General features: G+C 38.8%; 1 protein-coding gene across 1 annotated transcript; it reads left to right on the forward strand.

Annotated features, from left to right (window-relative positions):
* The first annotated feature begins 2,718 nt into the window (after positions 1 to 2,718).
* RNF103 (ring finger protein 103) lies at positions 2,719 to 24,156 on the forward strand. Its single transcript, XM_032880622.1, has 4 exons — positions 2,719 to 3,471; positions 5,792 to 5,931; positions 15,579 to 15,694; positions 22,139 to 24,156. Exons 1-4 carry the CDS (start codon positions 3,246 to 3,248, stop codon positions 23,712 to 23,714), a joined length of 2,058 nt encoding a protein of 685 aa, XP_032736513.1. The 5' UTR covers positions 2,719 to 3,245; the 3' UTR covers positions 23,715 to 24,156.
* The last annotated feature ends 457 nt before the right edge of the window (positions 24,157 to 24,613 follow it).

The raw sequence follows: 24,613 nt of genomic DNA on the forward strand, positions 1-24,613 counted from the left end.
TAAAATTATAAAAATAATGCATGATTATTTCAGAAAAAAATAATGAAATAGAGATAAAACACGAAATTAAAGAATTTCAATTATCCAAATCCCATCATCTAAAAATGAACGTGGTTTACATTTCAGTGTATATATATCTCTACCTTTGTCTAATACTAACACAAAAAATAGGATCATATGATCCAAAATTCTTAGTAACCTGCTTTCCTCCTTCAAACACTCTCTCTTTTGGACATAGGTTCATGTCTACAATCATTTGTCTATATGGTTCTTAGTAGCTGCCTAGTAGCTCACCACTTAGATTACTGTATTTGACTAGTCTTCTCTTGCTAGATATTTGGGTTGCTTGTTCTTACTTTTTTCCTATTATTAATAATTAATAATTTTTTTCTATTATTTTCTATTTTTTCTATTATTATTCTTTTACAGCAACAACAAAACTCTGCACACACATCTCTGTGCACATGTCCAATTATTTCCTCAGGATAACTTCCCTGAAGTGGGATTACTGGGCCAATCATCATGTATTTCAGGGCACCTTCTAACTCCTATTGTATATTGCCCTCTTGGAAAGTTGTACATCCTATTGAAAAAGGATGTAATGCCTGTACCACTGTATCCCACCAACCCTGTTCATTCTTTGATCAGTGCTGTTATCTTTTCTCAGAGCTTAACCAGGAGAGAACAAGGCAAGGGGGTTGAGATCCCAGGCAGTTGAAACAAAAAGAAATGCCAAAAAGAGTTCTTTACTTCCTTCTTTGGAGTCCCTCCCACACTCTAGTATTTTTCCAGTTTGAAACTCTAGCCTGGATGGTTCCCTCCTCAGCTCACAGTCCAACTTTCCCCACCTGTCCCTCTTTTATATTATTTGATTTGGGGTCAGTCTCTCTTTACTAATGAGTACATTGCTTTGAGATGAGGGTTCACCTTACATGTCAAGGTTTGGACAGCAATATTGCCCAGTCACAGGGTCACCTTTACATGCCTAAGGATTCTGAAATTTCAGAAACAATCTTGTTAGAATGAACTGTTTAATATAGCCTCCCATGTTGATCTGCCAGCCATGGAAACAAAGCCACATTGAAGCTAGTTAAGATGCAGGAGCAGAGGCCTAGAGCAGGGTATACATTCTTACATCTGCTCCTCTGATTCTTCCTGCCTGCTCCCTTGGGCCCATCCCTTCCCACTTTCTCCTCCACTTGCTGGCCACTGAAGTACCTTTGTGGGCTTTGTTTTAAAGGGGTGCTGTTCTGAGGCTACATTCTCATGGTCCATTTTTTTGGTTTCCATTTCTCATTTGCTCCATGATGGAAGATTACACCTTCATTCTTCCTAAAACTACTCCCTCTCCCCTCCCTGGTTCAGGACATTTGACGGCTTTGCAGCTTTGCACAATTCCTGGGTCTTTTCTTTCCTGATCAAGGGAGCTGGTAGAAGCCAGCCTCCTCAGTTTAATTATGCAACCTCTTTCTCCCTCAAGACTGGCACAGGGTTTGACAGAAAAGAGTATGCTCCACGGAGGTTAAATACAGAACTGGATAGTGCATAGTCACCCACATCACTCACTTTATATATGTTTCTCTTGCTAGCAGTGGCCACACTCAGGAAAGGTAACAAAAGAAAGACATGTAAACTTTGCACAAGGACATATCAACACTCAGCAGTGTTTGTCCTGGGAACTCACCCGGTTTTTAACACCCCTAACATTGAAGAGGGGGAGGAAAAATTATAACAGGAGGAACAAATGGGCCTGGTTCTAACTCCCGTTTTGGCCAAACCTCCTCCAATACACGTTGAGCACAAACTACATTCTCACTCGAGAAACGGAAAGTCATTGTTTTCTACCCTCTCAAACGACAGGGCCCCAATTTTTCCACTGCACCAGGACCTAGCATGAACGTACTCATCTAGTTTTACTGATTTTAAGAGGATCATTAACTGCCCTATTTGTACGAAAAATACACAAAGTGACAGAGTCCAAAGTCCAACCCTTAGCCCAAAATCATGTGCTGAACATCTTCAGGGCAAAAGGAAAGAGTGAAGAAGGCACTGGACAGGCAACTTTGGGAGCTGTTCTGAAGCCCAACCGAGGTTGCGGGCCCGCACGGCTTTCCAGACCCCTGCTTTAGCCGCCCGCTTCCCCCTGCACGCCCACTTCTCCTCAACGCGGCCCGGGCGAGCTCTCCATCGTGGCCCCGCCCCGGCCCCGCCCGAGGCCCCGCCCCGCCGCCGACGTCAGTTGTTATGTCTCGGCCCGGGCCGCGGCCCCTGCTGATCCTCAGCTCCCGAGGCGACCGCCGCGGCCTCGCGAGGTGGCGGGGGCGTCGGGGACGGCGGCCGAGACCCGCGCCGCCCATCTGAGCGGGGCGGGCGCTCCGAGGCCAGGAAGCCGCCCCAGGGCCGCCCGGGGAGCCGTCTCAGGCCTGTTTTTGCTTTTCTTCTTCAGGACCGTCGGCCCTCGCGCCCTATTTCTCTCTGCAGAGACCGCGACGCCCCCTCCCGGGCCGGGCCGCGGTGCCCGCCCGCCTGAAAGGCGCCGCCCGCCGGCGTGAGAGAACCTGGAGCCGCTGCCGCGGTGCTCGCCGCGCCTTTTGCGGATCCTGGGTAGCCGGCGGGGCCTGGGGCCTGGGCTTCGGGCGCGGCGCTGCGGCGGCCGCTCCTCCCCGAGCTGGGCCCGGGGCCTGGCCGGGCGGAGCGCCGCGCCCTCCTGACCAGCCGCCGCCCGCCGCCGGTCGGCCCCAACCGCCTCCCGGGCTCGCCGCCCCTCCAGCCCCGGCCTCCCGCCAGAACCCCGCTTCCCTTGTGGATCTGAAAGATTTGGGGGGGCCTCCTCCCTCCCCTTGAGATTACGGTGCTGGAAGGCCGACCCGCCACCTCGGTCAGTGCCCCCCACCCGGGTAACGTCCCTCGTTTTGTTCCTCCCCGCCGGCCCTCCCGCGTCCCGCTCCTTTCGGTGTTTGACTGATGGGCTTTTTCTAGTTTTTTCCCTTTTATTCTCATCTCCTGACTGGCAGGCCCCGCGCGAGGCTCTGCGCCTGGGCCCCTCCTCCTTTTTTCCTCACCCCAGCACCGGGAGCCAGACCCCCAGCCCCGCGGCCGGCGATGGCGCGACAGTGAGGGCGGCGAGGCCGGACCACGCTGGGACAGTGCCCGCGCCCCGGCGGGCGTGAGCACACACTCCCCCGCTCTGCGCCCCTCTTTTTCGTCTTCCGAGCTCTCTGTAAAGAGAGAAGACGCAGGGAAAGATGTGGCTGAAGCTATTCTTCCTGCTCCTCTATTTTCTGGTCCTGTTCGTCCTGGCCAGGTTTTTTGAGGCCATTGTGTGGTATGAAACTGGCATCTTGGCCACCCAGCTGGTGGATCCGGTGGCGCTGAGCTTCAAGAAGCTGAAGACCATTCTGGAGTGCCGGGGGTTGGGATATTCAGGGCTACCGGAGAAGAAGGATGTCCGGGAGCTGGTGGAGAAGTCAGGCGAGTATCGGACGCCCCTCCACCGGGTGGAGGGGGTGACTTGGGCTTCCTCGTACTTGCTGTTTCCTCCAGAATGAGACATTACCTGGAAGGGTTAAGCCGACTACTCCGAGAGCTGTCCAGGTTTTCTACCAAAAAAAAAGTGAATCCAGTTTTGAGAAGAGGTCAGGAATTATTTGCCCGGGTGTTGCTGTGTCTTTTTAAGCTTTGTTTTTTAAATAACAGATATAAGTGCAAGTTCTTAACATTGTTTACTGAGAAGCAATTTTTTTAAAATTAGGGAATGTCACCCAGTTGCAGACAAACTAGAAAGCATTATTTGTCGGTTTAAATTCATAGGGATATAAGAAAAGGAAAAACCCCAAAACGTTGTCTGTAGATAGCAGTATTTGTCAGGATAGTAATCATAGCATAATGACAGGAGGAAAAAATGTTGGAATCCTTAATATGAAAGAGGCATTTAGGGCTAAGATTTAAATTTTAAATCATGAGTTTATAGAGTAAGCATTAATTGTATACAGTATTAGCTTTTCATACTTTATGGTGAAAATAAAGTGAATATGTTTTGTGAATGCCTACCTTGTTTTGTTTTGGAAGAGTTTATATTTCTGTCAGTGTTTAAAGAAATCTTTATGTTTTGGATGTAAACTTTTATTTTTCGTTTTAGAAGTCGGATACAGCTGCATCAACTTAAATGGATTGAGAAATAGAATGGAAATAGCTAAGAGAATATTTATTTAACATCTTAAGCAGTGCATTGTCAGTGACTGTGGGTTTGGGGGTAGGATTGAATGAGAAATATGGTTAATTTTTTTTTCACCCCTGGACAAAATATATCTTTGTTTAGGTAAATGTCTAGAAGGGGAATGCACTGTAACTTGAGAAAGACATTCTGGGTTGCTGTAGGAAGCAGTTGAAACTGATGGTTATCTTTACTGTTGTTTCAAATATATCTGTCTGCTGTGTCCTTTACAACACAGTTTTTTTTCTTTATTTAGTACCCTGTAGCCATTAAGAATACTAACTCCAGACGACTTTAGCACTATATATTTTCAGGTTGAGGGTTGTCAAATTTGTATCTCACTACTGGAGTAGAGGAGGGAACCCTCTGTAGATGTGATGCCCTTTTTTTTTTTTTTTAAGAAAACGTAAAACCCATTTTTTTCCCTTGCCTCTTGTTTACTCACTAGTTTATGGTGACTTCTACCACAGGGGTGGGGGATGGGAAATGGAGTAAAGTAGATCTCTAATAAATGAATTTTCTAGGTTTAGAAGTATCAGAACTACCAAAGCCCAATTATTTTTCATGGTAAAAAAACTTAGTAACACTTTTTTCTTTTGACTTTTATTTAGTGTTGCTTCCTTTGGGCCTAAAAATACTTGTCACTGTGGGTATACGAGGAATGCACATATCATTTAAAGAATACACACAGCTCACAACAATATGACTAGGATCACACATTTTATAGCAGAGAGGTCTTGGTGTAGTAATTTAACTTTATAATTTAAATGTTTGTTGTAAATGATTTTGCTGCAGTCGTGCTTGTTTTTACATTAAGGCAAAAATTAAAGTAATTTGACAGTAGTGTTTACTTTTTATTTGATGACACAAGTTCTCAATTTACACTGTAAATTTGAGTATTAATGTGGAGTTTTTTTTCTTACAGGTAATATTTTGTATCTAACCTTTAAGTCTTAAAAGCCTTATGCTATTTTAAGCAAGTGATAATGGCAAACTCTGCAAACCCATTTCTAAATCTTGTAAGTCAGAAGTATATAAATCATACTGTTTAAAAAATTATTTGAAGCCCAGCATGTTACACACAAAACTAAATAATACCGTGATGGCTTTTTGGACTTAGCAGGAAATTAAGTAATTTCCTAACAGGTTATGTGATGACCCCACTAGAATATAAGCTCCATGAGAAGGTGGATTTTTGTCTGTTCATTTTTGCCTGACACTAGTAGGTTCTTATGACATATTTACTGAGTGAATCTTAAATGGGTATATTCAGGTTCTACTTTTCTTTTTTATAGACTGAGATGAAAGTGCTGTGATAAGATTTTTAACAGTGTAAAATGGAATTAATTATTGAAGTTGGGAATGTGGATTTTTTTTTTTTTTAAGATTTTATTTATTTGAGGGAGAAGAAGCACAAGCAAGGGGAGAGGCAAAGGGAGAGCGAGAGAAGCAGACTACACTGACCTGGAAGCTCGTGACCTGAGCCCGAGGCAGACGTTTAACCACTGAGCCACCCAGGTGCCCTGGGAATGTAGAATTTTTTAGATCTAACTGGTGTTATTTTTTTCATTTCTTCAGGTGACTTGATGGAAGGTGAGCTCTATTCTGCCCTCAAGGAAGAAGAAGCATCTGAATCCGTTTCTAGTACCAATTTCAGTGGTGAAATGCACTTCTATGAGCTTGTAGAAGACACAAAGGATGGCATCTGGCTGGTTCAGGTATAAGAAACAGTGATAGAAGTAAAATTATTTTTTACCAGAATAGTATTCACTAGCCAGCTAGTGACACTTCTGTGTACCTGTGTCATTTTTCTTAAATATAAGTCAGCCCTCATAGGGAGGCTCCAGTGACCTCTTAAAAGAGGTTTTGCAGACCAAGGAAAATGAAAATTGAAGAGTGGGGAGAGAAAGCTTTGGGAAAACAGAGTTGACAAATCCATTGTAGTTGTTGGATCTTCATTAAAGTAAGAAACACACAGATATATTCCTTTTGTTGAGCTATTTGCACTGTTTCAGTTTTGGTTAACAGTTTTTAATTCAGTGATCCAAGCGGTTTTTGTATCTAAAGGAAGAACCTAGAAATCAAAGTAAGAAAATCCTTCTATTGGGGAAATAGACAACTTTGTGACTATAGAGGATGAGATATTATGGGGAATGGTGGGGAGTGCTCATTACTCAGCTTGTGAAATTGATGAAATGATCATTTTAAACCCTAAACTCTTGTGATATCAAAACTGTGAAATTTAATTAGCATATTAGAGCTATGTAGAGCTATGAAGGGCCTAAAAAATAGTCTTTCATGCTTCACAGAGTGTGCTTTATATATCACTCATGGTAAATGAGTGGGCATACATTATCATTTATGGATTTTAATGCAAATTAGTAAAGTCAGTATTATATTGAACATGTAATTTCATAAATATTATTTAGGGCAAGGCTAAAGTTAAATTTTTAAAAATATAAGATCACTTAAAGTAAAATACCAAATAAATTAACAGCATGATTTTGGCTAAAATTATGATTATTGAATCAGGATCAAATCCCAGGGCCCCAGATTTCTTGTCTAGTACTCTTGTCATTTCACTCTGGGGTTGGCTGAGTTTGATTCACAGTATAAAAATCAAAATCGGGGCACCTGGGTGGCTCAGTGGGTTAAAGCCTCTGCCTTCGGCTCAGGTCATGATCCCAGGGTTCTGGGATCGAGCCCCACATCGGGCTCTCTGCTCAGTGGGGAGCCTGCTTCCTCCTCTCTCTCTCTCTGCCTGCCTCTCTGCCTACTTGTGATCTCTGTCTGTCAAATAAATAACTAAATAAAATCTTAAAAAAAAAAATAAAATAAAATCAAAATCGCTTCTTCATATTTCTTTCTGAGGACAGTAATGTCAAAACACAGTAAAAAAAAAGCTAGGAGTTCAGAAACCTTAGATGCAGATCTGGTCCTGTCGTAGATTTGCAATATAATTAAGGATAGACAGATTTTGTCTTTTACCTAGCCTCAAATAAAACATATACATGTAAAGAGAATTGGAATAATACTGTGGTCCATGGAGTTAAAGATTAAAGAGTTGAGGTTTGGGAATTCTTCGGGTGATTACATAAGCTATTCATCACTTTCCTTGACATGCAGTCTTTCTATTGTGTTTGACCTTTTACCTGTCAAATAATCTAATTCTGTAATTTTTAAATTCAGCAAAGGGAGAACCTGGGAGGTTATGGGTGTAGTCTGTGCATTATCCATCAAATTCTAGTTTATTTCTCTGTCAATTAATTGTATTTGAAAAATAAACTAGCATCTCTAAAGCTTTAATTTATAAGTAAATACTTATTCCATTTCCTTTCCCAGATATTTATATCTGATGGTCTGATCAAGAAAGACTTGTTGGCTTTGATAATTTTTAATTTTATTTACTGATACTGATTTGAATAGCCTGTCCCATTTATCTGTATTCTCTATCTAAATGTTTCTCCATACGTTGAGTGATCCCATAAAGATGAATGATAAATAGATGCTGAACACCTTCCAAACTTGAAAAAGCCATGTCAAAGTTCAAATATTCTTTTGGTATATAGGATTCTGCCTATAGACAATGAACATATTCTGGTTCACTAATTAACATATGTTCTAGACTTATAAATGATCTACTGTTTTTTAATGTTCTTTTTTTTTTTCAAAGACTTTTTAAAAGAAGTTTTTATTTACTTATTTGAGAGAGAGAAAGACCATGCACAAGCAGGGGAGACTGGGCAGAAGGAAAGGGAGAAGCAGGCTCCAGGCTGAGCAGGGAGCCCAATGTGGGACTGGTTCCCAGGACCCTGAGAGTTACCTGAGCCAAAGGCACACACTTAACCCACTGAGCCACCCAGGCACCCTCACTGCTCTTTAATGTTAATTAAAGATAACCGTCGGGTGGGGGGGGGCGCCTGGGTGGCTCAGTGGGTTAAGCCTCTGCCTTCAGCTCAGGTCATGGTCTCAGGGTCCTGGGATCAAGCCCCACATCAGGCTCTCTGCTGAGCAGGGAGCCTGCTTCCCCTCTCTCTCTGCCTGTCTCTCTGCCTACTTGCGATCTCTCTCTCTGTCAAATAAATAAAATCTTGGGACGCCTGGGTGGCTCAGTTGGTTAAGCGGCTGCCTTCGGCTCAGGTCATGATCCCAGCGTCCTGGGATCGAGTCCCACATCAGGCTCCTTGCTCGGCAGGGAGCCTGCTTTTCCCTCTGCTTCTGCCTCTGTCTGCCTGTGCTCTGTCTGCCTGTGCTCGCTCACTCTCTCTCCCTCTGTCTCTGACAAATAAAATAAATAAATAAATAAATAAAAAATAAATAAATAAATAAAATCTTGAGGGGGAAAAAAAAAAAGATAACCATGGGGGCGCCAGGGTAACTCAGTTGGTTAAGCTTCTGACTCTTGGTTTCAGTTCAGGTCATGATCTCACAGTTGTGGAATCAAGCCCCTCATGTGAGCGTGGAGCCTGCTTCACATTCTCTCTCCCTCTCCTCCTCTGCCCCTTCTTCTGCTTGCGTGCTCTCTCTCTCTCTCTCTCAAATAAATAAATAAAATCTAAAAAATAATAATAAAGATAAACATAAATTAAACTCTGTTAATAGGTGACAAAATTCAACTAGTTTATTTAGCAGTTAGTTGTATGCCAGGCCCTGGAGATATACCAGGAACATACATCAGGCTAAGTCCTTGCTTTCTCAGGCACCTCACATTCCAGTTGGGAGAGGTATGTAGTAAATAAGTAAATATTTAATATAGCATCAAGTTAGTGGAAAATGCTAAGAAGAAGAAGAATGAGATAGAGAGTGGCAAAAAATTCTGATAAAGGGACACCTGAATGAAATGTAGAACAAATAATGAATGATAGTGAATGTTAGCATTATAAATTCTAATCTCTAAATTATTTTCCTCTAAAATATTTTTTAAACCTCATAAGGTATTAGTAGTTGAAAAATGACTCCTAAGGAAAATGGAATGTATTTATGTGGTTTTCCATGTGTTAATGATAGTAGGACATACATTTAATTTTTCTAATGATGTTCAGGGTTTACACTGATCACCAGTGTCTGGCTTGTGTCCCTTGGTGCCAGTCGCTTACATCTGTCAGATGGCTGGCTTGGGTTAGAAGAATAATCTCTGGCAGGACAACTGAGAAGATTGAGATTGAAACCCTGTCTTCTGGCATTCTGAAGTCACCAGCTAAGCTAATTAGCACAAACGTTGGTTTAAGCTCTTAAAAGAGGGCTGTTGGTTTTTTGTTTTTAAATTGAAAATGTCTGCTAGAAACAAGATAAGTATTCTCTCGGTTGCTTGTCATTCTTTCAGCTCAGGTCATATTTATGATAACTTTAAAAAATTATCTTCTTAGTGATTTGAATTATTCGTTTCTATTTACTTTAAAAGAACCTGACTAATATCAGTTTGCTTTGTCATTTTTTTTTAAATTTTTGATCATGCATAGATCCTGGCCAGTTCAGTCCTCCTTAGATTGCTTTTATTTTAGGTATGCTGTGTAAGAAATATTTAAGCATATCAGAGTTCTTTCCTTTCCTCCCATTTTTCTAATATTATTCTTTACTCCCATGAGTTGTGGTTTTCTTTTGCATTTATTGAGAAAAAAATGTAGCTAGATGGCATATAACTGATAATAAACACTTTAGATTTATAAATCATGTCATTGAAAGGATGTCTGGATTTGCTTATTTAGGGAAAATGTAACTTTAATAAATGGGTATATGACTTAGCTATTCTATCACATGGTCATTTCATTTTTCTGGAATAGATTAGTAATCTGGGTTGATTATAGATTATAGATTGGTAATCTATGTTGATTATCTTTTTTGGTGGCACCACATGTGGAATTGTGATACTACACAAGAAAAATTGAATTTGTATAGTTTATTTAATTCTTCCTGTATTTCTTATAATTTGTATCTTATGTGCAATTCATGCTTTTATTTTCTGCATGATACATGTTAATGGCCTTTTTATTTTTCTCTTCTTAATTGTTTAAGATGTATTAAGGCTCATGAATTATCCTTACATTGAACCAGAGTATTAGGATTCTCCTTTTCATGTCAAGCTTTTCCATGTCTGTCCTGTATTCTCTGTAATATGAGGTGAAAAGAAAAGAACTAATTTTAGTTTTCCAGGCAGCAACACATATGGGACATCTTTATCATCAATATACTATGTAACCCATGGAACAACTGAGTCCTCTTTTTTTCTAACAGTTCTTTGTAACATTCTGAGCTTTCCTACTTTGTTCCTAACCTCAGCTCATATCTCTCATCAGTTATTTATCTCTTCGTGTTGTGGATTCTTTGGTTTTTACCACCACCCAATCTTCTGAGCGTCACAAATTAAAGATAGTTACTTTTTTTTTTTTTTTTCCCCTGTTCAGAAAACACTTAGGCAGATGGAACAGTGGCTAGGCTTCTGAAATGGAAAAGTTAGCATGCTCTGTGGGTTTTATGGGTTCATCCTTATCTTAACATTTCTATTTCTCCTTTCTCAGCTTGTTCGAAGAAGGACTGTGATATTTGTTCCCTACTGGCTTTATCCCCAACATAAGGAATTTAACGTCACTAGAATTGAGGTAGCAGTGAAAAAAATCATGTGATTTAAAGTAAAGCTTTGGGTCAATATTTGCTGAAGTATTATGTTACTATATTTCAGATTTGGCTAAAAAGAGTTAATAGCTGTCTTAAAACTTGTTTAGCTTTGTTCTAGACAATCGTTTTTTCCATGGAGAGTCTAACCTATTAATAAATAAATAAAAGTAAGTGTCTTTCTTGACACTACCCTAAAGGTAAAATACATGGTAAGCCATTTTATCATTTATTTTATACTGGTGAAAAACTTTTACTTTTGTTTACTCGTAAAGAAAGCTAATTGGGATGCCAAAGAAATCATTAAATGCCATTTAATTTTGTTTCTGTCAATCAATCACTCATCCTCACTTTTAATGATCTTACATAAAATTTGCATATATTTATTTAAGTTGGGCTATGATTTTGAAACTAGAAACTCCCCATTAGTAATGAAATATAGGGGGACACCTGGGTGGCTCAACTGGTTTAAACATCTGCCTTCGGCTCAGTTCACAGTACCACAGTCCTGGAATTGAGTCCTGCATGGGGTCGGGGAGGTGGGGTGGGGGGAAACCTTGCTCAGCGGGGAGCCTGCTTCTTCCTCTGCCTCCTGCTCCCCACTGCTTGTGCTTTGTCTTTCTCCCTCTCTCTCTTTCTCTGACAAATAAATTAAAAAATCTTTAAAAAAAAATAATGAAATACTGACAGATGCAGAAAATATCATAGCCCAGCATTCCTGTTCTGTGGAGTTTTGTTATTTAATTTAACCTAGATTTATATGGCAGATGTTCTGATTAGTAATAAAACCCACCTCTAAAAATTAGGCAAAAGTATATGGGTTTTTTTCTTATACAAATGTAACACCTGTAATACAGGAGGAAGGGAATAGACGATAACCTGAGGTGCAGTTTTTCTTTGAAAGTTTAACCGGACCACACTAGGTTGACATCAGAGAATATGGGCGGTTAGCATCACACATTATCCAACAGAGTTCCATGCATGGTGTGCTGGAGCCAGCTTATACTGCTTCATGAAGGGTGATTGTTAACATCTCTTCCCAGCTCCATGTTCAGAGATAACATGTTGGGAAATTGAAATCACCATATGGTAGTATTTATACCAAGGAAATCAACAAGTAATAGAAATAAGAAGTTCCTTTTTCTTTTGGAGAGCTAGTTATTAAATGTCTACCAGCAAACCACTGGTTTCATCCATTCATCTAACCATGTAACGAATATTTTTTGAAATTAATATGAGCCAACTGAACCTTGGGATTAGCACTGAGGGTACAAAAGTGAATAAACTATAGCCTGTGCCTTAAGACAGCTTAGAGTTTGGTTTACTAAAATGTGTAGACCAGTAAAAATCTTAGTATATGATTATCTTTCAGCTGAGTTAAATGGCCCGTGATGATGCTCGCATTTTAGGAGATCCTAAAGAACTCTAATAGACTGTGAAGTGGAACCTAGGAAAATTGTGGTGATTTTTTTCCTGGAAAAAGCGCATATATGTATAAATATATATATATATATATATATATATATACACACACACACACACACACATATATATATATATATAATTTTTTAAGGGTTTTATTTATTTGACAGAGAGCACAAGTAGGCAGAGCAGCAGGCAGAAGGAGAGGGGGAAGCAGGCTCTCTGCTGAGCAGTGAGCCCAATGCGGGGTTCAATCCCAATACCCTGGGACCATGACCTGAGTCAAAGGCAGCCACTTAACTGACTGACCCACCCAGGCACCCCTGGAAAAAGTGTATTTTTAAATTCATTGAATTGAAAGTCCTCATATCTGACTGGGGTCCAAAACATTAATATACAATTGCATAGCAAGGTACTGTTTGTGCTAATGTTTGTCCAGAAAATATTCCAGATGATAGGTTGCTAGGGAAGGGACTTATAACACATACCAAAAACTTGGTGGCTTTAGAGAACTTTAGTCAGATATAAAAGAATGAAGTTACTAAGCTGTAAAAAGCTGAAATAATTTAGGTCAGCATACATGTTTAATGAGTACCCAAATGAATTAGACACTGTACTAGCTGCAGGAAATGCAATGGTGAGCAAGTGTAGGGATGCCAGTTAGAGAGGCAGATACCTAGGGAAGAAAGAGGGTAAGATTCCTTCACTTCCAGCTTATGCTACCAACTCTGTTCCAGACTTGGAACTCAGGCTGCACTTTGATCTAGTTTTTTTCTAGTCCTGAAAATATTTCCCGCAGAGAACACAACATCTTTCCTGAACTGCCAAGGAATATGTCTCTACTTTTAATAAGACCAGCAATGTGAGTGCCACTCAGAATCATCATGCATACTTTTTGATATGAGCTGTAAGTTGGGAACTCTTACTGGTGTGACACAGTAGTAATAGGCCTAGAGTATTTGTTAGTGCCATGTGACTCAGCCAGGTGGGTTATTTTGTGAAAATATTAAAATTTTTAATGGTGATTTAATTCAACTTCTATAAAATTTAATTTATGCCAAACCTTAAGTTTTATAATAGAACTATATAGGACATTGAACAGAGCAATTTCTAATTGCATAACTATAACTTCAGAGTTAAATAAAATGCTTTCATGCGATGAATGCCTACAGGAGTTTTCATTTTTGTGTGGCCCTCTGTGTTAGGGATGATTAAACTCTGCAAAAGCAGGTGTGGGTATAGCTTGCTGAATAAATAAGGCCCTGGGGTTACACATTGTCATGTACCTGCTCAGATGTTCCTACCTCTGATCACAAACTTGTGTTGTCTATGCTGTAACCAGCAGTGCCTGCCAATGACCCCCTCTCATTCCTACTTCCTTTCCTAGAATTGAGCTCTTAGAAGTCTGAAAGATACTTGTACAGTGGTCAGGATATTCACTGAAAGATGCCCCTAGATTTAGGGCCATACCTTACATTGATTAAAACAACCTCTTAATCAACCCCTTGATGCAATGTCATTATAAACACTGACCTGAAATGTTTGGGTCATTTGCAGCCTTGATCAGGAAATGGGAGTGAAAAGAAGTTCTTTACGAGTTATTTTTAGAAGTAGGGAGTAGGGTGGTATATGATTGCATGGAGACTTCTTAAACCTTCTTAGTAATCTGAAAAATAAGTTCGTGATTTCTTTGATTACTTGTTGGAAAGAAGAGCTACCATATTGACTCTTGAGTAGTAGGGGGAAAAGGAAAAGAAATGCCTGCCCTGCTTTTTCTCCTGATTATTCAGATAAAATGTATCCAAACCTTTTGGACCGTGGAAAAATGAAAACTAGGGATTTAGTGGGTAACATAACTGGCATGAACCTCCTCAGAAAGAGCTTTCATGTCCTCAGATTACCCTTTTTCTGCTTACCTCCACCATCTGAGCATTTGAATAAATAATTCATGTCTCCCTCAACAAGACCTCTATTTTTACTAAAAAGCACATTATAACCATTTGTTTAATGCTCTAAATTGTGTATATGTTTGTGTATTTATGAAGCATCAGAGTTACTACAAAATGTTATGTATAGCATGTAAGTCTCTGTAGATGTGGGGATGATAGTAGCAATGGTGTAGGGCAGGGATTAGTGGACATAAAGTGAATTTCAAGTCACTTGCCACTACCACGTGCTCTTTCTGCTGCCCTTTGTTAGGCTTCCCAGCAAAGAGGCTACAATGAGGTAGCTATACCACTCTTGTGTCTCCCAGGGGTATATATTGGCACTCATTTCACTCATGCACCTGGGATTTCATTTACTGGAGGCATTGTGAACATGAAAATGGCCCTTCCTCCTAGAAAGGACCCCCGAGTATTGTGTTGTAATTTTGAATTAGATAACATCAGTTACATAGCCTTTGTAAAAATAAACTTGGCCTATATACCCTAGGTTTAAAATAAATCAAACAGATGGTTTTGTGAAGACTAGAGACATTTTGACTTTCCTTTAAGTTCCTATTTGTTTTTGTGTTTTTGTTTTTACATGTAATTTTGTTTTTTATTGGTGTGTCTGTTGAAGTCCTGCCTTCATTCAAAGCAGAAAGATTAGGGAATAAAAGGAAAAGGTGTTAAGGATTAGAAAGTCTTAAGAAGCCATGACTCATTTTGGAGGTTAATTTATTAGAGTTTTTTCTTTTTCCTTCTTTTCTTTTTTTAAAAACCTCTTTTACTTCTCCCAGTCTTAACTTGTGTTTAAAAGCTATTTGGAAATTTGAAGTAGAGGTTCAAGAGTGTAGAATTCATTATGATAATTTTTTTTATGTTAGAACCTTTTCATGATTGTTAAAGAAAAAGCTGTAGAAGTAATAGTATTGGTTTAGTTAAAGCATAGTTTAATAGAAAGCATATGTTTGACTCTCGGATCCTTAATAACACTTTAAAAAAGTGAAATTTGGACTCATTGAACCCACATATGGTAATTTCTAGTAAGCTTTATTTGGATTATTGTTTAAAATTTTTGGAGCAGAGAAATGCCTCCAAAGGCCATTTACTTCCTGTGTAACTTATTTCTAGAGAATAGACCTGCAGGGTGAAGAATGTGGCTAGCTTTTTAATATGGTTTTGATTCCCCTTCTATGTAACTGCCACAGAGTGTGGAAATTTAATGCACTGTATTCAGTGTTTTAAGCCTTGTCCGCTGGACAGTTGTTCTTTCTACAAGAATTGCAGTGATGATGTAATTGGGAACAGAATCTTTTTGCAAAAGATAAAAGTGTATTATAGATAGTAAGTGGTTAGTTTGATTTCATTTTAGGTAATTAAAGTTTCTGTTTTTCTTTATGGGCAAACAGGTCATAGCAAATGACAGAAGTCCCTTGGTTGGTAAAATCCACTGGGAGAAAATGGTGAAAAAGGTGTCAAGATTTGGAATACGAACAGGCACTTTTAATTGTTCCAGTGACCCCAGGTGAGTTGATTAGGCGTTTCTTAGAATTTGAGTTCTGACCAGAATTGTCTTAACTAATGAAGACAATGATAGGAGAAGCCTATTCGAACTAAAAGCTAAGTATAATGTTTCGCGCACTCTTAGTTATACTGGTGCTTGATTAATGGTGTTTGATAAACTGGCAGCTATTTACCTTCTTTCCGAGGTGACTTTCTCTATCACATTCTTCTATATTCTTTCTAGTGGGGGTGACTCAAGACTATGTCTTCAGTCCTTTTAGTTTCACTTTTCTTCCCAAAAAGACTACAGCACATTTACAACTTTGTACTGATTGAAATCTTTTGTCATAATTCTAACCTCTAGTTTGCATGAGGATGCTCATTTCCATCTGCCCTACTCCTACATGTGTCCTTTTCCCTACACTGTCCAAATTCAGATTCATCCTTTTTTTCTTTCATCTGGCATGTACCCTTTCTACCTTTCCTTTTACTGTTGTGTTTTGTTTTGTTTTCCCATTTTCTCAGACAAGAATCCTTGCAGGCATTTCTCTTTTTTCTTTTGTCGTCGTCTACAGTATTTTATCTGTTGTGTTATTTCTTGTTTCATTATTAAATTATTTCTTTGAAATACTTTTTATTTTGGGGCACCTGGGTGGCTCAGTGGGTTAAAGCCTCTGCCTTCAGCTCAGGTCATGATCCCAGGGTCCTGGGATCAAGCACCGCATAAGGCTCTCTGCTCAGCAGGGAGCCTGTTTCCTCCTCTTTCTGCCTGCTGCTCTGTCTACTTGTGATCTCTGTCTGTCAAATAAATAAATGAATGAAATCTTTAAAAAAAAATTTTTTTAAGAAATGCTTTTTATATCAACTTCTAGTGCCATCGTTTTAACTTTTACATATACTCATTCATTTAATTACTCTTTCAGTAAATATTTAATAAAAGATTATCATGTACACCATGTTCTGTTTAGTGCTGAGGATGGGACGTATGGTGTGTATGTAGAAAACCCCACAACATTGGGTAGTTTCTAAAGTAAGTAATAGATCTAATTTATCTATGTCCCTTATATGTGGCCCCAGTGAGAAGCCCGTTAGCTGTAGAAAACCCTTCAATACTACTGTATTATACTACTCAGATTTTCCTTTCTTCTTTAAATCCATGTTTGCTTCATTTTACCTCAAGATTGTTTTGCTTATTGGTATTATAGGGTGTGATCCACACCCTAAGGTGTAGAGTCCCCCAAAGAACTAGATATAAGAAAAAAAGTTGTATCTCCTAATTCACAGTCTCCTCATCTACCCACAAAATTTGCATTCTCAAAAAAAAAAATTTTTGCATTCTCATCTTCACCACAGAATCTTGATCATATCTAATGTCTTTTGTTGAAATGTCCAGAACAGCCCTAGTGTTAATGTTCTAATGAAAAGGAAATTGTTGTTATTTTTGTCCTTTATTTATCAAAGACAATTGCATTTGGTCTGATCTCATCATTCCCAAATAGTCTCTGAGTGAAAGATCTTTCTCCCCCGTACTAGTGATTGCTATACCAGAACAAATGAAAGTACCAATATTTTGATTTTTTTTTTTTCAGGTAATCCCAAAAGTCAGTATCACTATTGTTTTTTTAATATTTTATTTATTTGACAGAGATCACAAGTAGGCAGAGAGGCAGGCAGAGAGAGAGGAAGAAGCAGGCTCCCCGCGGAGCAGAGAGCCTGAAGTGGGGCTCGATCCCAGGACCCTGGGACCATGACCTGAGCCGAAGGCAGAGGCTTTAACCCACTGAGCCACCCAGGTGCTCCCAGTATCACTGTTTTTCAAAAAATATTCAGAATTGATTGTAAAAAATCCATGAGCTAATTAATACATTTCAACACTGTAACTTATAAATATATTAGAAAATATAAAGGTTAAACATATAGTCTAATATAAATTGTTATATAACATTAAGAACTCAAAAATAAACCAAGCACAACAGAAAATGATAATCTATTAATATGAAAAACTGAAGGAAACAGTAGTATTTGACTTTTTTGGTGTAATCTTATAAAGCAGAATGCATCAGAAGTATCATAATTGAGTCTAACAGGTTTTAATGCAACTTTTTCTAGCTTTTCTTTGGAAAAACTCTGAGTCTGTACTAGCTGAAGAATGGTAAAGAGATAGTAAAAGCAACCTCCATATATTTTTCTCTAAATCCTTCATCTTCAAATAATCTCACCTCTTATTTATGATAGAACAGATCATTTTTTAGAAAATTTGCTTTTTTTGTTGATTGCAACTATTTTTTGTTATTAAAACACTTTTCGGGGCACCTGGGTGGCTCAGTCAGTTAAGCGTCTGACTTGTTATTTCCATTCAGGTCATAATCTCATGGGTCATGAGATCAAGCCCCGTGATGGGCTCTGTGCTCAATGCAGAGTCGGCTTGGAATTCTCTGCCTCTCCCTCTCCTCCTTCTCTTCCCTCTGCTCATGCATGTATGGTTCATCCAAAGGTGAAGGTTTTGATGCATAGTTACTCTTCAGTTTCTTTTTTTTTTAAGATTTTTTTTTTTTTTTTTTTTTTTACGGGGAGAGAGATCACAAGTAGGGGGGGGGGGGGGGGGGGGAGGTAGCAGGCTCCCTGCTGAGCAGAGAGCCCGATGTGGGACTCGATCCTAGGACCCTGAGATCATGACCTGAACTGAAGGCAGAGGCTTTAAACCACTGAGTCATCCAGGCACCCCTACTCATCAGTTTCAATATTGTCATATTCATATTTCCTTTTATTGGGAAGGTCTTACAACCAGAGTAACAACTATTATTGCCATAAAAGCTGTGCTTAGTCAGGATCATTTTTTTTTCTCCTTTGGAGGATTTTGGAGATACAGAAGAATAAAATAGATATGGAAAAGTGTGTTCAGAATGTCAATGCAGGGGTGCCTGGGTGTCTCAGTCTGTTAAGTGTCCACCTGTTGATCTCAGTTCAGGTCTTGATCTCAGGGTCGTGAGTTCAGGCCCTGCACTGGGCTCCATGTTGGGCGTGGAGCCTACTTTAAAAAAAAAAGGAATGTATAACTGGGCAGGGAATAGTGTTTTTCAGCAAGTGTTTTAATCATATGTTGAATAATTGAGTCATCATCTTCATTTCAGATTTTTATAGACACCAAGCTCTCTGCTCCACTATTTGTATTGGTTTCTTTACTGGAGTTCCTTCTCTGGGGTGGTCTCAGGGCACCCTCTTCTGATGTGCTGGTCCCATTGGATAGCAGTACTTTCCTGACCTTGTTAGCTGCCCTAAGAATATTCAGGGCCACCACCTTCGGGCAGCACCTGACTCTGTTGGGCAGCAGTTTTAATTTCTGTGTTCACATACTCAACTTACCTCTCATTCCCCAATCAAGCAATATAGCTTACAGGGCTAAAAAACCCTCTGTTAACATTTATTCTCTTGTCTTTTCTTGAAGAAAGTAGAAAACAAGGTGGGGTATGTCTTTGAGGGGTTGGAGAGATGGGAGATAGTAAAGAGCAGATGGAGAACATTGAAATTGCAGTAGCTGAAAGGCAAGTGGGTCAGGAGGGCTTATGGTGAGAGTGAAAGGGTAGAGGGCCGGTGGAATAAGCAGAGAAGGGAAAGTGAAGGGGAGATTGGAGAGCAGGCCTGCAAGGTCAGTGAGGCCAATGACCTCATCTGAAGAAACCACATTACATAAACAGAAACACTAAGGTTTCTTTTTAAGTACTGAATGTCACACAAGAAACTGGAATAACAAACTAACCATGTTTTCTATCATTTTTAGTCTTCAAATTCTCTAAGAGATCTCAAAAGGCTTACTTGAAGAACTAGAGGTTATTTTTATGGTATTATCAATCAGGAAGGTTAAATCTTAAAGCCATCACCCAACTGTGAACTGAAAAGAAAGCACGTGATACATTTTTTTTTTTACATGAAGAAATGTATTCACTAAGACCTTCTTTGCCTATTTTATACAGTAAGGTTTCCTGTCAGAAAATTGGCATTTAATTTATGGCACAACTCAGTAGCCAATATTCTCTGAGGTAGTTATAGAAAGATTAAAAAGAATGACCATGAGTAGAAATGTGTCATCACAAGTATCATATGAAATTTAAAAATTAAAGCTACTTAAAGATATTTAAGATGTAAATAAGGCAATTATCTATTTGACTTATTGCTTTTGGGGTGGAGGGTAAAAATAGAATTCATGTCAATGAATTATTACTTTGCATTATACAAATACAGGGTTAAGAGATACAGGATATTTTCTTTGTAGGAATTCATAATTCTAGAACCATTTCACTTAAAGCAGTATTGATATTAGTGGAATCTGTATTGTTAAGGAAGTGAATCAACTCAACAAGAAGCTGAATCATGGTCTGTGATTCTGAGTCACCCAGGTAGTTTCTCAGAGTCATTACTAACCTTGTGTTTATGATATAACATACTCTTTTCATTTATCTGAAGTTATATCACAAAATTCCTGAGATACAACTAATTTATTATCAATACAAAACCATATGACCTATGTTGAGACTTTCAGTCTGATCATATAAATGTTAGTGTGCTTATTTCAATAAAATATAATCCATGCTGGGGCACCTGGCTGGCTTAGTCAGAGGAGCATGTGACTCTTGGATCTCAAGGTCCTGAGTTTGAACCCCATATTGAGTGTAGAGATTACTTAAATAAAACTTAAAATGTGTGTGTGTGTGTACACACATGATGAAGCATACACACACACACACACACACACACACATAATCCATGTTTACTAAGTAAAGCGTAACACTTAGGATTTTATTATTTTTTTTAAAAGATTTTATTTATTTATTTGACAGAGAGATCACAAGCAGGCAGAGAGGCAAGCAGAGAGAGGGGGAAGCAGGCTCCCCACTGAGCAGAGAGCCCAATGTGGGGTTCGATCCCAGGGCCCTGAGATCATGACCTGAGCCGAAGGCAGAGGCTTAACCCACTGAGCCACCCAGGTGTCCTGATTTTATGATTTGTATATCAATATTTTAAATAGCAAAATAAGAGGTTAAATATTCATTACTATCCATTTACAAATCTGTAATGAAAAAAATGTACTTGCTTGGTAGATTTTCTTTTTTCCAACTTTATTGAGTTAAATTTACATATCATAAAACTTCACATGGTAGGTTTTTGGGGAAAAAAAATACTTTTTTTAAAAAATGGGAAATGCTGCACCTACAATCTCTCCACTGTCCTACAACAACTGTTTTTGTTTTTCAGTATTTCCTTTCATTTCTCATCTAGTTTTTTAGGGGGAAGGTGATGTCACAAATAGCAAGAACTTATCCATTTCCAAAAGGATTGGAGTCATGACCACACTGGTTAAATCTAACAAATGGGGGTGCCTGGGTGGCTGTCAGTTAAGCATCTGCCTTTAGCTCAGGGTATGATCCCGGGGTACTGGGATTGAACCCCGCATCAGGCTCCCTGCTCAGTGGAGAGCCTACTTCTCCCTCTGTCCCTCACCCCACTCATGTTCTCTCTTGCTCTCACTCTCTCAAGAAAGAAAAAAATCTTTAAAAAAAAAAAATAAATGATTTAAATTTAGTTAAATTCTTCTATACTTACTCATCCTCTAACTGAATCTCTTCTTAATCTGAAAATTTACTTTGTTTCATCTGCATTAAATACTCCTCTTCATGATCTTCATTAAAGGGATGAAAGAGTACAAGAAAGTATGGGACTTGCTCCTTCTTAGGTGAGCTTTTGTATGAATTGCTTTTTATCATGCCCATGTGTGTCAGGTATCGGGTGGGTGCTTGGGTTAATAAGTGGGTAGAGCTTGGCTCCTATCCTCAAGGAGCTTGCATTCAAGTCGGGGACTTGGCATGTAGGATAATCTGTTCTCTCTTCTTTGCCCATCTGAATCTAACCACCTTCAAGACCTCATTCAGTTCCCAAACCTTTCATGACATCTTCACCAGCTCAAACTCTCAGTGATACTCCTTTATTTTTACCTTATTTAGTAATTGAATATATACGGTTTTATACTTCTGTTTTGTTTCCTTATTAGGATTTTAAATTCCTTGTGAACAAGAATTATTTTCCTATTTTTTTGATCTTATAAGCACATAATGAAGTAGTAGGCACATAAAAGATGCTGAAGTATTTACTGATATCCTTGACTAAAGCCTTTTCTTAAAAAAAAAAAAAAAAAGAAACAGATATGAAACAAAACTACAAAAAGAGAGCTTGCTTTTGTTCTTGTATGACTGCCAGGTATTTTTTGATTATTGAAAATAATCAAAATATTGAATTGAAAATATTGAAAAGCACTGCCAGGCTTTTGATTATTCGGAGGTTATTTGGTTTTGGGGAGAGAGTATCTTTCAGTGCCAAAGAAGTTCATTCGGGGAAAATAAATTGTGCAACAGTGAAGATGAGCAGCTAGCTCATCCGTGAGCCCACCTTTCACTTAAAGTTTACTCTCTTACAGATACTGCAGGAGAAGAGGCTGGGTACGATCCACACTCATTATGTCTGTCCCACAAACAAGCACTTCTAAGGGGAAAGTCATGCTTAAAGAATATAGCGGACGCAAAATTGAAGTAGAGCACATTTTTAAGTGGATAACTGCTCACGCAGCTTCTCGGATCAAAACCATTTATAATGCTGAACATTTGAAAGAAGAATGGAATAAAAGTGATCAGTATTGGGTAAAAATATACCTATTTGCAAACCTTGACCAACCCCCAGCTTTCTTCTCTGCACTAAGTATAAAGTTTACTGGAAGAGTTGAGTTTATTTTTGTTAATGTGGAAAATTGGGACAATAAGAGTTACATGACAGATATTGGTGTATATAACATGCCATCATACATTCTTAGAACTCCTGAAGGAATTTACAGATACGGAAACCACACAGGTGAATTTATATCCCTTCAGGCCATGGATTCATTTTTGCGCTCATTGCAACCTGAAGTAAATGATCTGTTTGTTTTGAGCTTGGTTCTAGTTAATCTTATGGCGTGGATGGACTTATTTATCACACAAGGAGCAACCATAAAGCGATTTGTGGTTCTCATAAGCACTTTAGGGACATACAATTCTCTATTAATTATTTCCTGGCTACCTGTGTTGGGCTTTTTACAGCTCCCTTACTTAGATAGCTTTTATGAATATAGCTTAAAATTGTTGCGATATTCCAATACAACCACACTGGCTTCATGGGTGAGGGCAGACTGGATGTTCTATTCTTCACACCCAGCCCTGTTTCTCAGTACGTACCTTGGACATGGTTTACTAATCGATTACTTTGAGAAGAAGAGACGGCGCAACAACAACAATGATGAAGTCAATGCCAATAACTTAGAATGGTTATCAAGTCTGTGGGACTGGTACACCAGCTACCTCTTCCACCCGATTGCTTCTTTTCAGAACTTTCCTATAGAATCTGATTGGGACGAAGACCCTGACTTATTCTTGGAGCGGTTAGCTTTCCCTGACCTTTGGCTTCACCCTCTGATACCAACTGATTACATAAAAAATTTGCCAATGTGGCGATTTAAATGTCTTGGAGTCCAGTCTGAAGAGGAAATGTCGGAGGGTTCTCAAGATAATGAAAATGACTCAGACAGCGAGAGCACAGACACTTTTAGCAGTGAAAAGGAAGTATTTGAAGATAAGCAAAGCATAGTTCACAATTCTCCAGGAAGAGCAAGTCACTGTGATGCTGAGGCTTGTTCATGTGCCAATAAATATTGTCAGACCAGCCCATATGAAAGGAAGGGGAGGTCATATGGATCATATAATACTAATGAAGATATGGAACCTGATTGGTTAACTTGGCCTGCTGATATGCTGCACTGTACTGAATGTGTTGTTTGCCTAGAGAATTTTGAAGATGGATGTTTGCTAATGGGGTTGCCTTGTGGTCATGTGTTCCATCAGAATTGCATTGTGATGTGGTTGGCTGGAGGCCGACACTGTTGCCCTGTTTGCCGGTGGCCTTCTTATAAAAAAAAGCAGCCATATGCACAACACCAGCCCTTGTCAAATGATGTCCCATCTTAACTATGTGCAATTTGTCCTTTATAAGCTTTGAGTATCTTACAGCTTGCCTTTTTAATGTTAGTCACAATGTTTTTGTGGTTTGAAATTTAGTTTAATGTTAGTGCAGTGACAGGAAATACACATTATGCTAATGTTGATGACAATTACTTGGTTGCCTTGTGTGTCAATTGAATGCATACTTAATTGTAAAAATTTTTATTTACAACATTGGAAATTCAGAAGTTAATGTTTTTTGTAAGCACAAAAGAAGTATGATAGAAATTTATCCTAGCAAGACTTTACAAGGTAGGATCAAATTCTAATGGAACTGAGGCAGTTTCTTATCCTAAATGTTTCCTCCCTTTTTACAATCTCTGTCCAGCACCTCTTGGTTAAATAATGTATGCTCTGAGACATGAAATTAAAACAGACCTATGAAATAAATTATTTTAAAACCAGAAGATTATAGCTTTTCCAATGTTAAATTGTTTTGATGAGGTGGCTGAATGCTATAGGTGTTTTGCTAGTTTGTTAATTTTACAGGTAAGTCAAACATGATCCTTGACTCATGAGGAAAAACAAAAAGATGAATTAAGTTGCCAATACTAGCCAGAGGTGGCATTAATCAGCCTCTTAGCTTGGTTAGCTTTGATGGAGAAGAATTTCATGGTGGGCTTTTTTTTTTTTTTTTTTTAAGTATTAAGTCATTTATGAGTAGTATATTCATCTAAGTAAAATCAACTATAGCATATTAGCCACACATTGATTACTTATGTTTTTCCTGACTTTGATTTTTAAAAATTACAAAACTACAGAAAAATTGGAAACCATACAATGAGCATCCATTTTTCTAATTCACAAAGTATATTTTGTTACCTTTGCTTTATCTTCTCTATGTGTATATTTATCTTTTTTCTTTC

This window comes from Lontra canadensis, unplaced genomic scaffold (genome assembly GCF_010015895.1).
Source record: "Lontra canadensis isolate GAN:19392208 unplaced genomic scaffold, GSC_riverotter_1.0 scaffold71, whole genome shotgun sequence".
NCBI lineage: Eukaryota > Metazoa > Chordata > Mammalia > Carnivora > Mustelidae > Lontra > Lontra canadensis.